At 46.8% G+C, this 16,687-nt stretch overlaps 1 protein-coding gene across 2 annotated transcripts in view; it reads right to left on the reverse strand.

Moving 5' to 3' along the window:
• Positions 1-16,687, reverse strand: part of SH3PXD2A (SH3 and PX domains 2A) — a 218,978-nt gene that overhangs the window by 54,883 nt on the left and 147,408 nt on the right. Inside the window, exons 8-9 of one of the 2 annotated variants that reach the window (XM_026050650.1) lie at positions 11,267-11,288; positions 3,857-3,988 (exon numbers count right to left, since the gene is read on the reverse strand). In XM_026050650.1, the coding sequence (XP_025906435.1) occupies positions 3,857-3,988; positions 11,267-11,288 (154 nt within the window). The remainder of the gene's footprint in view (positions 1-3,856; positions 3,989-11,266; positions 11,289-16,687) is intronic. The other variant, XM_026050651.1, reaches the window with a different exon arrangement.

Below are 16,687 nucleotides of genomic sequence, written 5' to 3' on the forward strand. Positions count from 1 at the left end.
TTCTTCTTTCTTCCTTCCCTTCCATCATTTTTTGCTAGATTACAAAGTACATGTCTTCAGCAGGGCTATGTGTCAGCCATTCATGTTGTGATACTGGAACTGCACAGAGATGACAAGACAGTGCTGGAGGATGTGGGTCTCAGCAAGGCCCAGCTATCCGCAGGGAGCAGAGCCTGGAGCAGTAGGCTGTGTCTACATGGGCTATCTGCAAAGCATGCAAAATCAAGCATTTGCATTGATTATTGCAGATTTTTTCCCCACTCAGATAAGGAATATAATAAAATATGCAATCAGACACACACATAGCCCAAAATSGGACTTCCACTCCATAACCATAAATTAGAGGAAGATCTAAGGACATCATTGACTGAGGCCAGACAGGTATTTTCCACAAGAACCAAGTTGGAGGGAGTTGCTGCATTAAGCAATTTGTCTTGCAGTACAGAAACTCTGCAAGTTTTTCAGCCTCGAAAAGTTTGTTTCTGTAGCAGCTGTAGCAACAGTCAGGTTAGAGTGCCCCATTGGCTTAACAGCAAAGAAAGTGTTTCTGAATTTGTCACAGATGCTGCACTGACCTTACTTTTCACTTTAGTATTGGGCAGAAGGTTCAACTAAGCAATGTTCAAGCCATGACTTTCACTGCACAGTGACTATCCCATTCCATCTTAGCRAGAAAGTAAACCAAGGATGAAGCAAGGTCCTACAGAACCATGGGTTTGTGCACATCTGACTGTGAGAGGCCTCAAATCCCATTGCAGATACAACAAAAGCAACACGGAATAATACATTACAGGAGGAAAAAAAACCACACACACACACACAACAACACCCACACAACACAAAGATTCTTAAACCTCGCTGTATAAAAGGTAKAGAGCTTAGCAGGAAAGAAACACCTCCTCGGTAGTGGCCAGATGGTTCTGCAGACCTGGCCAAGGCAAGGTTTCTCCCACTCGGAGCAACAGAAGAGCCATTACTGGGTCCCCAGGTATCAATATGCAACCCTATTCAGGCAAGACTTAAAGAGAAGAAACAAAAAAACAAAAACCCACCCAGCAATCATCCATGCCTTTTCAAATCCAGCTTCCCCAAAGCACAGTTAAAACCCCATACATATACCACCAAAGCCAGACACATGCTGTGTGTGCTGCACACACAGGAAAGTGAGATATAGGCCAGCAAAAACACCATCACACTCAGTCCACACTCAGATTGATGGGACTTCTCATGCAGCTGAGAAGCTCTCTAGCCCTCTTTACTGAACTGCTTTCCCCTATGGATAACAGGGCAAAATTTCCTTGCAGAAACTGTCACTCCTACAGATCTGCTACASAAGCAGCAGCTTCCTTCATTTCCACTTGCTTGGACCAGCAGAGGAGCAGACCTAACTCGCACAGTCAGGTYTGTGCTTCCGCAATGCCCATCACTGCAACATAATGCTAGATTACATAGAAAGCTGAAATACTACACATGTGTAGTCCAATAATCTTATTCTCCTACAAAGCTCATCCTCGGGATGGTAAAAGTTATACCCAAATCTTCTAGACATCCTTCCTATGTTAAACTAGATATTGAAATTCAAGCAAGTCATACATTTAAAAAAGCTGATACTATGGAAACTCTTGCTGGTGGCATTATGTGCCACTATATGGTTCATGCCTTCAGCTTTAGTTGAAGGGATAAAAATTCAGCATCAGGGCTGTGATATGCCTAACCCAGGAGAGTTTGGGGTTTAAGAAATATGTTCTTAGAAAAGYTAAAACACAATTTCTCTAACAGAGCATGTTAGACGAGCACACCAAAGTAGGTGAGGTTCTGTCACCAGTAGCTTATGTTTTTATTTTATATATGTATGGAAGAGCAGCTGTTTCCTATTTGTCTCTTCAGGTCAATTCTAAAAACTAAGGAAAGAGTAAAACCTTTCCTATTTTTAGATTCCAGAGAGTATGCTGCAGCCGCAAGTTACAGCAGGGCATTTCATGTCTATGTGCAGTCTCAAGGGCAAGACCATAACGCTGGAGTTCAGAGCTCCAGCCTTCCCTGTTTCTCTGCATGCCCATTAAAAAGCCTGGCTGTTGAGCATCAGTATGTGGACTTAAGGACTATAACTCAAGTTCAAGGATATTTCCTGAGGACAACTGCATTTCTGGACCCTTTAAACTCCTGCATAACCCCCCTCCCCATTTACATCTTCACACACCATGTGGTTCAGTGCAGCATGATACGAACTGCACAAAGCAGATAGGCCACATTAAAAGTGCACACAGGGGAATCATTCTGAACTTCAGACACTTCTTGCATTAAACAGCCCAACTCCCTTGGCTCCATAAGCAAAGGCAGGGATATTATGGGTATGAATAAAAGTTGCCACAATAACCAGGCTTGTTCTGACAGCAGTAACACCCAGTATGGACAATGAGGAGCCCTCAGGCATGGAAGGAAGGAGGCTTCCCTAGCTCAGACACTCAATACGTAAGTTAGAGCTTTTTTTCCCCTTCAGCTACAACAATTTCTTTTAAAGAGAGGGCACATGAACATTTTAACCTCTTTATTAGCCCTGCAACCAATGCATTTGTTGTCAATATCCCAAACGCAGACATTCCTGCTCATGCTCACCAGTGCATTTCCACACACTGCCCTTTTGGACACCACACCAAACCACTGGCCAAAACCAGACTACATCACTGAGCCAAATAAGCATTAGCTCTTTTTTTATAGCAGAAAATGTACCATCCAATAAAATAACAATTAAAAAAACCCTGCAAGGTATGGCCATCACTATGGGTGACCTGYCTCAGTTTTGGGAGGTGGATTTTACTCCCCGATGAGAGTGTTCTGGTCGCCCCAAATTGTAGCATATCCAGAGTGCTGCAGCAGGCAGCCGTGGACAGCCCTGTGTGCTGCATTACCACAACATGAGCTTTCATTTGCAGGGCTCCAGATGCCAGCAGCAATTCCAGCTGAGGACACATGAGTTGGGAGTGGGCTGGGAACCAGCCCTGGATGGTGGCTTTGAATTAAGGGCACAAGGAGCAAGAGGAGGGGGGAAGGGAGCCCCTGAAGATAGACGCTTATTTAAACCGGCTGTTATCCCACTCTAAACACTCACAAGTACGAACAAATGTATGAGAGTCTAGAATGACTAAAAGCTACCAGGCACCCAGGAGTTAAAGTACACAAAGGACATCTATACAAACACTTGCCAAAAGTCTCATTTTTCCAACTTGGAGTCTGGCTATTCCATGGATGGCAGGAGAAGGGAATCTATCTTTTTATGTGACAGGCTCTRCCTCCTTGCCTGAAAATTCCCCAATTAACACTTCTACAAGAAGTCTGGAAGTTGTGCACRGCCACGTATTTATCTACGCACATCCCCTCCCCTCCCTACTGAGTTCTGGGCCACGGGCTGTGCTGTCAAGCCAAGTTTCATCCCAAGCAATTTTTAAATGCTCATCCTATAAATCCTCCAAAAAAAAAAAAAAAAAAAAAAAAAAAAAAAAAAAGGAGTTAGTAATGGAAACGCTGACAGAGACTCGAAATGACAGCAGGGCAGCTATATCATTCTGCCATACATAGCTTCACGAGCTGCAGATCTTCTCTCCTTCACCTTAGTTTTCCATTAATACTTTGGCTAATTAACACACAAAATCTACAAAACGTTCTTAGAGTGGAAGGCAACATTTGGCCCCCAGCCCAAGTCAACAGGGAGAAACTTCAACATCCTCGGCCAGACACAGTGACTGTCCCAGATGGAGCCAACAGAGCTATGAGCAGCGAGGAGGGAAACGAAAGCAGGGCAACACATGCAAAAAAGAAATCTGACCATTAGAAAAAGGAAGAAGCAAACTTGTCTTACCGCTTTCGTTTTTCTCTATGACATCCACGACCTCTCCAGCYTGCAGGCTAATTTCAGAGTTCTCCTGCTTCTCATAGTTGGACACCACCACATATTGCTCCAGGATCATGGGTTCGGAGCTAGCATCAGCACCTGGGGAAGGGAAAAAGCAAGCTGTAAGCCAGCTTCCAGCCATGGCTCCTCGAGAGCGACCTCCGTCCATCCGAGTCACGACAGGCCAATTTGTCACCGGAGCCAAGCGAATCAAACAACCTGGGCTCGCAGCATCTCCCCAAATGGCTGGCCATATAGAAACAGCCTCCTCTGGCCCACAACCCAACAGCACAGAGGGACATTGGAGAAAAGCAGCAGCAAAAGGGGAAGAAAAAAAAATAATAATAAAAAGGAGCCAAGTAGTGAATTAGTTGCAAAGTTTCATGATGGATGCTGAAAATAAACCTCTTCCCAACATGGTTTCCACAATCCTTGCTGCCATTCAGAAAGAAAAATCCTGGGTAGAAGCAGCATAAATCCAGAGCTGAGCCATCCCCCCAGTAAACCAAAAGAAAGAACAGCTCTCCCCTTGGCGTCTCGGCTCCTTCTCCACTCTAATGGCCGGAGCCGCGAGTCAAGAGGGGGCTGGAGATGCCAATCATATTCGCTGCACTACAGTCCTTAAATAGAAACACATGAGCAGGACTGAGAGCAGGAGGAGGGAGAGGGGAAGGCGGGGAAGAGTGTTTACTTGAAACAGAAGAAAAAAAGGAGTCGGCGAGCGCCAGAGCCGCGCTAGCCGGGCCACCCCCTCCTGCTCTCCGGTTCCGCATTCCCTGTGGAAGAAACAGCCCCTGAGCGCGGGAGCCACCAACGGGACAGGCACCCGTGGAGGGGATGCATGACCCGACTTCCCCCGTCTCTTTTCTGTTGGATTTTGGGGGTGTTTTTGAGCAACTTTTGCAGCTGTCCCACTTTCCTCCCCCCACCCTACGGAAGGGTTGTGGCTCCTGGAGACCTTCATGAATGAGTGTAGGAGCTCGTGAGCACAGGGACCAAGGAAAGCACAAAATAGCCATTCCTCTCTTGCCCAGACACTCATGCTCAAGCTCCTTCCTTTTGTGAGAGGAGGGGACTCTTCCCTAAAGTAAAAAATAATAAAATAGGGCATTTTAGGGTGGAGCAGACACCAGGAGCGCTGCGGACCCAGAGCGAGGGAGACAWCCCTGCACTGCTGCTCCACACAGCGCAGCTCACAGCGCTGCACCAACCCAGCCACTGTGCACACATGGACACCCCATGGACACCCTTCTGCCTGCCAAGGGCCACAGAAAGCCTCACGGACCTCTCAGACACCAGTTTTTCCTCAATTTGTGCTGCAACATTTGAATGCTTTTCAAAGCGTTAGGCCAGAATTAAAAGCATCTGCAGCTGCTCTGTTAAGAGCCACCAGACGTATGTTTTATTATGAGAAAAATCTTATGGGTTTCCTGAATTGCAGCACTGCCTAAGGCAGGGCAGCAGCAGTACCTTACATGTTTTATATAGTAAGAGATAACCCTGTCTCTCTCGACTTCAAGAGATAGATGGAAGAAGAGACAGAAGCTGATGCGGGACTTGCTCAGAGTCCCATTGCACATGACAGGAGCAGAGCCAGGGGCAGAATCCAGGTCTCTTGAATCTCTGGACAGAAATTGGCCAACAGAGGCAGGAAGGAAGCAGCAAGGTCTAGCAAGCTGTGCGCTCTGCAGACCAGGGGACTGTGGGCCAAAAACATGCTCAGCACTGTATATTCAACAGCAATATATGTTCATATTTGATTGGGCTGAAGATGTAAAGTGATTCTACAGACAAGTAATTACTAACTTTACCTTTCTTTTGGCAAAGAACACATCAGCCATTAGAAGGGCCTTACATGAGAAGACAAATCTAAACCGGAGTTGTTTGATCAAACACCGGAGTGTTTGACTTTTCTGGAAGTCAAACACTGTCACAGAGCCTCCCTTGAGGACAAATTTCAGAAATCCAGAGAAATCAACTTTCATACTACCTGAATGTGACAGCGCAAAAATAAAAGTTCATAAGAGGAATGTTCTCTGGAAGACTGCTTAGCTCTTTGATGGATGGTTGAACCGGTCAATAGCGGTAATGGAAGGGAGAAGATAGATGTGACAATGTTAAAATAATTAATCAAAATTTCCATCGTAGCTGCCCACTATAATAAGCATCATATTTCTCTTCATGATAAAGCAGCTTGACTTCTATTCCTTGGTTTAAACCATTGCTAATTGGTTTATTTGTAATGCAGCAATCTGCCTTCCCCATTTCACACTGATTCCCATGGAGCAGCTTCTCCAAGGAGGAGGAACAGCGTTCTTCCCTTCTATTCATGCAAGTAGCCACTACAAGCCTACCTGATTTTATTTTCAGGATAAATATGGGTTCTCCATCTGCAATCCCAATCCATCTTGGCAGGATGCACATGTACATTCATCAAGTGAGCATTTGGTGGGTCAAAACGCAAGAGGARGGACTGAACAGTTGCAGAGCAAGGGACAGTCAGGGCAGTTACTAACCACACATCCCTAGTGTCTTCTCTCCCCTGATCTCCTGGGCAATTTCCAAGGGGGTAGGAAGGACAGTGCAAACCTGGGCCATTTCCACGGGGGCAGGAAGGACAGAGCAGAGCCCCAGGCTCGCTGGCTGCTCATGTGCAGCACCAGCCCCATGGGGAAGAAAGCAGGGCCACGAGTGCAGCGTGAACTGGCAGAGCTGCTGCAATCGCTCCCCGATATCCGAGCCCAGCAACAGATGCCAGAACAGCCTTGCCAGAAAGCGGGAAGAGGGAGCGCTTCTAAACTACTTCCTCAATTCCTCTCCAAAATAAATAAATAAATAAATAAAAGCCCAGCAAGATAGGTTGTATCTGCAGGCACGTATCTGAAGCCCAGCAGGACTTTACGATGTGGTTTACTGTATCCTGCCTTGGAAGGATAAAGCCTTCCCTGCAGGAGGATTTCTTTGTTACTGCAGCAACGGGTGTTACATGCAATTAAGAAACAAGCTTCTGGTAGAGAGGTCTGAGGGTTACACGGTTCCTATTAACAGATTTATCACCTGAGGAGAATGGGGTGAAAAATTCCTTGGTCTAGGAAGTAACCAGGATCAAAAGAAATGATTCCTTTACAGCTGCAGCAGATCCTGCCCAGCAGATGCCTCCTTGGGAGCAGCAGGGCCTGCGCGCTTCCCGTGTCCTGGAGCAGAGCTGCTGCCCACAGGCTTTGCCTTGGGCCCCTCCAGGAACGGGCTGCACAGCAGGGAAGACTTGAGCAAGGCCAAGGGAAAGGAGGGAGGAAAGGAGAAAGAAAAAAAGATCTTCTGCCAGTACTTAGAAGCCTCATGTTTTTTGGAGGGAGAGGAGAGGAGATGCCAGAACAGCCTTGCCAGAAAGCGGGAAGAGGGAGCGCTTCAAAACTACTTCCTCAATTCCTCTCCAAATAAATAAATAAATAAATAAATAAATAAATGCCCAGCAAGATAGGTTGTATCTGCAGGCAGATTTGGAGAGGAGATTTGGAGATGGAGAGGCTCTGTTGTTACTGTATTTCTTTCAGGTATAATCAGTAAAAACTTCAGTTCTCCTCAGCTTTTCCTCCCTCCCAGTCATGTGGGACAGAGAAGCATCTCACCTCTCCTCAGTGAGCCCCAAGCAAGCCACAGCACACAGGGAAAAGGGGAGAACAGGCAGCATCGCCAGGACTGCAGCCCCCAGGTGCACCCATCCCTGGGACACTTCCAAATCCCGGCCATGGCATCACTTGGGAGCACCACAGCCTGCTCAGCAAGAGCTGTGCCAGACACAGGGACATTCCCGGGAGGTGTGACATGCACACGGTGCCCCGCTCAGAGCCCACTCCGCACGGGTGGCACCAGGGAAAGCAGAGGATAGAGCAAGGCCCACGCGCTCCACAGAGCCCCCCTCCCCTCCAAATAAATAAATAAAAATGGAATTAGTGCTTGGGTTTAGCTCCCGCTTGCCAGCCCTCCCCAGAGCAGAGCGCGCGGTAGATTCCGGGCTGAAATAAGAGCTTGCTTGCCTCTCCGGGTATCCCTGCCTCGAGTCCGGTTCCTGGTCAAAGCCTTCAGGACAGCCCTCCTCCTCCTCTCCATAGGGCTCCACTTGACAATTCAGGCGCTCCTCACCTCAGCGCTCGCCCTGCCGGCGGCGGGCAGCAGCGTCATCGGAGCTCGTCCGTGCTCCCCGCAAGGAGCTGCCTCGCTACCGAGGGACACGGCTGCACCCTGCGCCYGGGAGCGGGAAGGGGGGAACATTATTCCCCCCCCCCGGAGCACTCAGGGATCGGCAGCGACCGTTGGAGTCGCCTGAGCAGGAGAGCTGCGTGCCAGCTCCAGGCAGCTCCTTCCTCCTCCTCCGCTGCTGTTGCGACAGCGGAGACCTAGGAGGGTTTTGCAATAGCCAAAAATTCAAACCAACTGGACGCAAAAGAAAAAAAATGTCTGGATATGGAAATCTGAGAAGTCTGATCTCTGCCAGACTATTCAGTTGTTATCAGGCTATAAACATGTCCGCTCTTTTTTGGAAAAAGAGCACGCAGATTTTCATACTGCCCTTTCCAGATTACCAATCAAGTGTTTACAGATTCAGACTAAATTAGTTAGTCCTGGGCTGGTCAGTAAAGGTTTTTAAAAAGTCCAAACCGCAGCAACGGCCAGGGAAGGCCACAAGTGTGAGTCACAGCTGAGCAACTGGCAGGTAGCGCCGCTTCAGAGGCCCGGCCCTCAGCGGGCTCAACTGCTGTGGACACACACAGGGCCTGTCCATGGGTATTTGGACAAATGCCCCATTGAGAGCATCACTATTTTCCATATAACAAAGACAGAGCTTAGCTTCTTCCTGCATACAGTGAGAAGCAACTGTGATGTCTTAGATCTAGATCTGTGGTTACTTGTTAAAGTCAACTCTTCAAGGGCCGCCCCTCACGCATCTTTGGAGACTCTTACCAAAGGCGAAGTTGCTCAGATGTCCRAGCCATATTACTCCTTCACAGTTACTGCAAGTTCATCTCTCAACACAGGATGCTTTGGGGGTTTATCCCAGGACAAACCAGTTCTCCTTGACTGCAAGGATCATGCAAGTATTATAAAAGCACACATTCAACCTGAATGTTTTCCTCAGCTTTTTACCAGTGACCTATCCCCAAATATCTTAAGATAGATGGCTTAGATCTGGAGAACAGCAGACAAGAGCTCAAGATCTCTGTGGTCTCAGAAAAGCACAGCTCSTGAAACAGCCATTTCCTAGAGTAAGCAGTGGGGCAAGACAGACTCAAAACAGGTTTCAAAACAGATCTCTAACTCCATGATTTCTTGTCTCCTCTTCAGTTTACTTGTTTGGAGCACAAAAAGAAATCAAGTCTTCAGCTGTTCTTCTGGACACTCCTCTTCTGTAGTGTCACTGTTCAGCCACCTTCTCACTTCTCAAGCTTCAGACCATAGCTTCACGTCAGTTATTCCTGGATGTAGTAGGCCACTCATGGGTTGTGGCAATAACTAAGTAGGATCCATCTCAGCCTTCTCTCAGATAGACCTTTGTGGYGCTATGCAGTGCAGGAGACCTTTACATACATAGACCTTGACATGTACATGTTGTATGAGAGAAGCAGCCAGCAATAGTAAGCATTTAACTCCAGAAATCAGCATTTCTTGGTACAACAGTCTTCAGTCATGAAGCTTTAAGAGCAGAGCCAAATTCTAGCACTGTCTGTGACGGTCAAAGGAATTCAGTACAATTTCAATTCAGTTAAGGTCTTAGTAATAACATAGCACTGTCAAAAAGCTTTCTTTCATTATAGCCCTCTCCAAATATTTAGTTTCCCCTATCAAATGGGTTATTAGTGCATTATTATTTTAATGAAGTCGGCCAACTAGTTCCTGTAATAAGAACAATGCAATTATTTTACTTTTTCAGAGAAGAGTTTCAGAAGCAGGTAAAGTTCTTCTGATAGGCAGAGATGAAAAGCAGAAAAGGAAAATCTGTCCATTTAAGTAACTCAGAGCCAAAGCCAGAGAAATGTTAGATAAGGTTTCTAATCCRCTCTGTCAAATTGTCCAAAAAATAGCACAAGGTTAAGTGCTGTCCATCCGGTGGTGAGTAGGTCAGCATGCAAACAGACTCATCTTAGCAGTAATAACTAATATACAAGAAATTTCTGAAAAAGTGAGGTTTTTAATAAGCCACTACCTACATGAAACTAATCCCACAGGCATTCATGCACACACCCTCCTCAACTCCAAAGCACTCGTGTCCTGAAAGCATTTCAGCAGATGGGGCAGTGGCTTCCTCACAGAGCAGCTCAAACTCCAGCCTTCCTCATGATCCGCTGGCTACGCAGGCAGAAATCTGGTAAAGTCAGAAACTCCGTGAGCCATTAACTCCCTCCTGGCCCCCTTGGAGGCACCTCCAAGGAGATGGAGCCAACAGCCGCGTGCGTCGCCGGCAGGAAGGGAACATAGCCTGCCATCGTGGCTGCACAAGGTAACTCAACTCTTGGACGGGTTCCCAAGCATAAGGGGTRCACAGTCATTTCTAGCATTTGCAAGAACCAAGAGCTGGATAMGCCCTCGTGAGCTGGAGCTAAGTGGCAGCCTAAACATAGGCCACAGATTCCAGCAGCGCAAGTGCGTGCTGGACRCACAGCTAGAACCAGCAGCACAAGGCAGCTCCCATTGGGAATGGGTCAGGAATGAGCTTGGCCCATGGTAAATGGCAAGGGCTCTCCTAGGCAAGTGCTCCTTTTCAGTCTCTTCCTTCTTTACGGTCCTCAGCAAGTTTTCCAACAAAAGTCTTGACAAATGGAGAAATTCAGTATTGACTTTTRCCAAGTAGAGCTTGTTAGTCTCAGGGCCTTTTTTTGATCTGTTAGGTTTTAAGACAGAGCCAAGAAAAATTAGAAGCAGGAAGGTGAAAGAGGAAAAAAGAATCTGAGTTCTCTTTCCACTCCTTGGAAAGCTGGCTCTCTCAACTGCAATTCCAACCAACTAGGTTACAGGTAGCAACAGTTAAGAAGAAACTTAAGTATTTTGCACACAAATCTGCTAAACCACTTGGAGATTCACACAGCTGCTAGGCAGGGTTCTCCACCAAGCTGAAGTCACCTATACGTTTTGGCATTCACCTTAGTCCTTAAAGCCATAACTCCCCCCTYATTATTTCACATAGCACATAGGCAACTAGCCAAGAAATTTAACCATAGCTGGCGTGGCCCCAAGCACTCTACCAGCATCTGGGCTGCTTGTAGGGGATGGAGAAGCAGGTTGCTTAGTCATAAAGGTCTGTTCTTCTAGTAATTCTGCAGAGATACCTACTAGGTGCCCACCAGAATCACAGCACCTCTTGGGATCAAGCTGGATGGCAACCACCTGTTTTCAAACTATGGACCTGAAACACATAGAGCCTTCCACACCTCACAAACACTCTTACTTCATGGAGCAGCTTCAGTCCCAAGGCTGGAGCTTGGACAGCACCAAGCTTCTGTTCTAGTCTCCTGACTCCCAGCCTAGCCTGTAGATACATACTATAAAGGGTAAGAATCTCACTTATATCCAGTCTGCTCTGTTGGCCTGTGACACTGAAATACAGCACACSACACAACCCGACTGAGACACGTGCTCTAGGTGTGCCTGCTTGAGCGGGAAGGTTGGACTAGATGATCTCTAGAGGTCCCTTCCAACCTTGAATATTCTGTGATTCTGTGGTAGCCATGCTGGAAACAGTAGGATTACTTTGAACAAGGCAGTGTAAACTGGAAGAGCATGGGGAGCTGAAAACCTGGACAGATTCACTGCAAGACTTCTATATAGGATGTTATCAACATTCTCCATAATTGCACTGCATGGTGCTATAAAAAAAGCCACTTTCATTTGCCCCGTCATGCACAAGCTTTTTGAAGCCAAACTAGCAACACACACTTCACTAAAACCAATTGACAGAAGGGAAGGAATTTATATCAGTTAGGTTTTTACCTCCTTGCCCTTTAGAAAGCTCGAAATTCTTAACATTTGACTTGCCATTTCACAGATGGCAACATGCTTCCCTCCTGCCCACTCTTACCCTGTTACCCTATTGTCTGGCCATGGAAGAAATACCAACAGATTCCTATCTACTGCTGGTAACATCAAGGTGAAGCAGACACCAGACCAGCAGAGCTCTTCCATGTCGAAACACGTAACACAAGGCTATGACATAAGATGACTGCAGTCCTAGATGTTTAGGGTCAGACTTACATTAAAGAAAATCCTCAAGAAAACAGTTCCTACTGCAGATTTTTTTCTAAGAGCATGCAGAAAAATACACAGCAATTTACCTGTGACACTTTTTTTTGGTGTCTCAGACAAACTGGACATCCAAACTTGAAATCCAAGAAGGCAGGCATAAAAAGAGAAAGTAGTTAGAGAAACAGGAAAGGAGTCATAAGTCACAGCAAGTTTGAAAACTACAGTCAGAACAGCTTTGAAAGAAGTGTTAATTCTCTTTACAGCAACGTTGGAATGATGGGGACTTAGCCAAAGGGCAAGACATAACAACTCTCCAGTCAATTACTTTTAGGTAACTTGCAGGACTTACGGAACTTACTTGTTGTGACCCAAATTGAGATCTGGGAGTAAATATGCTCTGAGCTTATTCCCAATAGAGCAGAGAATAGAAACTATGAGACGTTTGACTCATTAGACCTTAGTCCTGCAAAAGTACTTAGCTTTACAACTGTTAATGATCCCCATGAAACCAACAGACAACTCACAGAAACGGAGCATAGCAAATACATGCAAGTACAAGCATTTTCTCAAGCTAAAATAATATTAAGATAAAAATAGATAAGTCATACACCACAAAAAAAAAAGGTTCACAAGTCCAGTAAAGGTGCATTCAAAGCATTAACAGCAACATTTGTTTGACAGGGAGTACTGGGAAGAAATCTGCTAAGGAGAAAATTAATACAGGTATCAACAAGATCCAAAGAATTCCCTCCCCAGTGCATGAAGTGAGGTGTAAATATTCAGCTTGGGATTCTGGGAATAGTTGTCAAGCATTAGTTTTTATTTGAAAAAAATGAGAAGTTCTTTTTAAAAGTTATCCATTTTTTTCCCATTTCAAAGAGAGAACCAGTATCACAAACATTGTTCCTGTTGCATGGGAAGAGGGAGCATAAGGAAAGCTGCTATTCTCACAAAGCCTGGGAGATAAGTCAAGGGCAAAAGAGATGTTTATACAGTAGGCTAAGAGCCTCCTGAATTCTCAGGGAAGCAATTCAGAAAAATGCAGCATTTCAAAGTGATTTTCAACTTGGAATCCAAACTGTCAGTTTAGCAACAGGTAAGATGCAGCCTTTAACCACGTGAAGGAGAAAAGAGCTATATATATATACACACACATATATATATATATATAGAGAGAGAGAGTGTTGTGGACTTGTCTGTCTGTCATGCTCTTTGCCTTTTGAGCAACAGAATACCTTCAAGACAGCCAAGATCAGTGAGCTTCCTAGTATGYGTTGCAATTTCTCAGTTACACACTAAAAAAACATAATAAACAGCTTTCAAGGATTCTGTTACTGAGAAGCAGAGCTATATTTCATCAGCATTAAGGTAAAAGGATTTCAAAGCCTCACTRTAAGACAGGCCCACAATTTTCAGTGGGTTCCAGCAAAACTAGGGCTCAAATAGATTTGGCATTCTGCTCAAATTCGTCAGTTCTCAGTGGTGGCTACTGAAAAAAACCCTCAAGACTTTCAGCCACTTAACCCCCAAACCCACACATTGCACGGCCACAATACACTGGGATAAAAATTTAGATGATTCACTTTGGGCTGGGATTACCAGGTCCAGGACAAGGATCTTCACTGGTAAAGTGCAACAGGAAATCATCTAGCAGAGGGTGACATGCTCTAGCTTATAGGGGGAATATATGGCACGTTTGTACCACTCACTCAGGGCACACACTGCATAGGGTGTGAAGGAGCTGTTGGCAGCAACTGCCTATCAGTTTTAGCATACACTTCCCATTGGCCTCAAAAGAAGGTGATGAACTTCTGTCTGGAAGCTCTGACAGTTGAAGCTGACCATGGCAGCAATAAATCAATCTCAAAATGTACTGTAGGAACGACTGGGAAGATTTCCAATAAGCAGTTTGCCCCACTCCGAGCTGGCAAGAGCCCACAGCAGAACACCCTGAGGGAGCAGGATGCATCTGGCAGGGGCTCAGGGCCCTACTCTTTGCCTGCCCCAGAAGGGAAGAAGTTTCAAGTTAGACTCACAGCAGCTCTGTCTACAAACACCCCTCTGTGCAAGAGGGCAGAGTTGATATCAAGCCAACACCTCTGTAAAAAAAAAAGAATTTTTTCCCCCTTAATATTTTTCCTTTTTGCCAAAGCCACTGATCTAGAGCAGCATAAGCAGCACAGCCCAGGCAGTAACCATTGAATGTCGCTGCTGGTCCCCAACCCGGGCGCCCAGCCCCAGGAGCAGGGCACAGGAGCGGCGCTTTGCAGCTCCCCAGCCGGACAGCGGTAGATGTGGACGAGGCTGCTTCTGAAGCAGAAGACAGCGAGCATTTTTCAGCTGCTCCTGCACATCTGCTTAGCATTAAACATCCTTCTTGGGGATTTTTTTTTTTTTTATTCCAAGACATTTAAGCTCTAATTGCTACCAGCTTCTAAGAGTTCCCCCTACAAATAATAAAAATATCAGAYATTAGTGATGGATTCCACTCCACAAAGAGCTCCAGGGAAGGGCTGCGGAGGGCGCGCGGGTGCAGAGGGGAGGTCAGAGGCCCCAGCGGCGCATCGCGCTGCGCCAACAGCGCACAGGCCTGAAGCGGCCCTGGGTTTCCCCTTCAGGACAGCATTTTACTGGAATCCAGCACAAGGCTTGGAACAGTTTTCCAAYGGGATTGGTAACTGTAAGTGAACAAACCCTCGCTTCCTGCCCCAGCACCTCCCTCTGCGTTGAGGAGAGGCAGTTGAGCTCAGATGACTTGAGGAGGGGGTGGGGGGAGAATCTCAGYCCTTGGAAGGGAAATTAAAGTTGCCGGCTCAAAGCAAACGGCTCCTAAGGCAACAGCAGCCTGAGCAAGGTCCTGACTCCAGCCCCCAAGATCCTTGCTGCTGCTTTCAGCTGGGATCAGATCTCCTCCTCCAAATGGAATTATTTTTAAAGGCTTAAAAGAAACACAGGTCCATAAATTACTGCTCAGCCAGGGAGCCCAGGCAGTTGCAGAGGGTGTTAAGGAGGTTCCCTCTTTAGAGCCACGTTGCACAGRAATAGCAGCAGGGTGGGCAGCTCTCCAGGAACGGCTGCTGAGCCCCATCCTGCTCCAGCGATGGGAGCCTGGGCATGGGTCAGCTACACCGCTCAGGTGGGCAAGGGAAGAGGAAGTTTTAAAGCACTTGTCCATTAAGCCGCTTTCATCCTTCGGGTTCTCCACAGCAACTGGCTGCTTTATTTAGGTTCCACCAGAAACTGTTTTGCTGCCACTGAGCCTGGTTTGACTGCTGCTCCTCTCACCGCTGGCCAGTGCGCACCTGGGATGTGCTCCCACCCCGCTCGTTTCAGTGGCAGAGGATTCGTCTTGCTTCCAGCTTGGGCACAACAAGCTTTAGGACAGCCTGCAAGAGCTGGAGTTGGTCTAGAGCTGACTATAGGAGCTTACCCTGCCCAACAGAGGATGTCACATCCATGGTTCACATCGATACTGCATGTTGAACTTAGTCCTGGTCCGTCAGCCACCAAGCAGCTCTGGTGCTGCAGCCCTCCTGCCAGCAGGCTTGTCACAAGGCTGCTCTGCTGGCAGCGTTGCTTGCTGCACCAGCACTCAGTACCAGGCTGGCATCTATATTTTAACACTGCTGTAAAAGCTAGAAGGACCACGTGCCTAAAGACTCACAGGCTGCACTTGCTGGGGCTGATGCCAGCAGCTTTCACCAGTATTTAGGTAGCATCCTAGCCTATAAAGCTACAGCTAGGAAGCTACTGCCCAGCAATACCCGATTCCTGCACGAGTATGACCATYGAGTCACAAGTCTCAGCAGTTTTAGTTCTGGCCACTTGGGCACAGTGCAAGTTGCACTGGCCAACAGCTATTTGCAACAAGCAATCTGGACAGAGCTAGATTGTTTTGAAAGGAAAAAAAAAGTTTAATAATCTGGACCTGAGCTCTCCCATGAAGTTGCCTTCCACACCAGAGTGATCCCAGGGCCATTTAATTCAGAACCTTTCAGTATTCCCTGGGAATGGCTTCATGCAAAAAGCCTCCCTGCAGCTGTCTTGCTGCCTGTTGAAGTATCAAGGAGGATAAGAACAAGTGACCTTGCTTTAGACACACTGACATGTGAAAGGCACTGCCTCTTCCTGAGGCTGATCAATTCCACAGGGCATTAGTTCTCCCCATGCACAGATATTATCAGCTTATTTAGCTGAGGACCACAGCACAGAGCAGCTGACCATTCTGCAAATGGATTTCACAAACATTCATCCTTGCAACCCTAATTACAAAGGAGGGGAAGAGACTGGATGACAGTCTTCAAGTGAACTGAAACTGCACTGGCTTCCTGGGAAGCTGCTGCTGAACATCCCTCCCAGCCCAGAGGGTTTCACTGGTGGTCCAGGGAACAGCAGTGACTCCTCATAATGGAATGGGGGGAGGCAAGCAAGTGTTTCTGCTGCTCCATCAAAATAAGAGGCACCGAGAGGGACGTGGGTGTTCTCACCCCAACAGCAGCATTTCACAAGTCAGCAGGAATAAGCTGAAGTGTCTGCTGCTTAGAAGCTGTCCAGAGCYTAACT

This window comes from Nothoprocta perdicaria, unplaced genomic scaffold (genome assembly GCF_003342845.1).
Source record: "Nothoprocta perdicaria isolate Ctin4 unplaced genomic scaffold, notPer1 scaffold_7, whole genome shotgun sequence".
Lineage (NCBI taxonomy): Eukaryota > Metazoa > Chordata > Aves > Tinamiformes > Tinamidae > Nothoprocta > Nothoprocta perdicaria.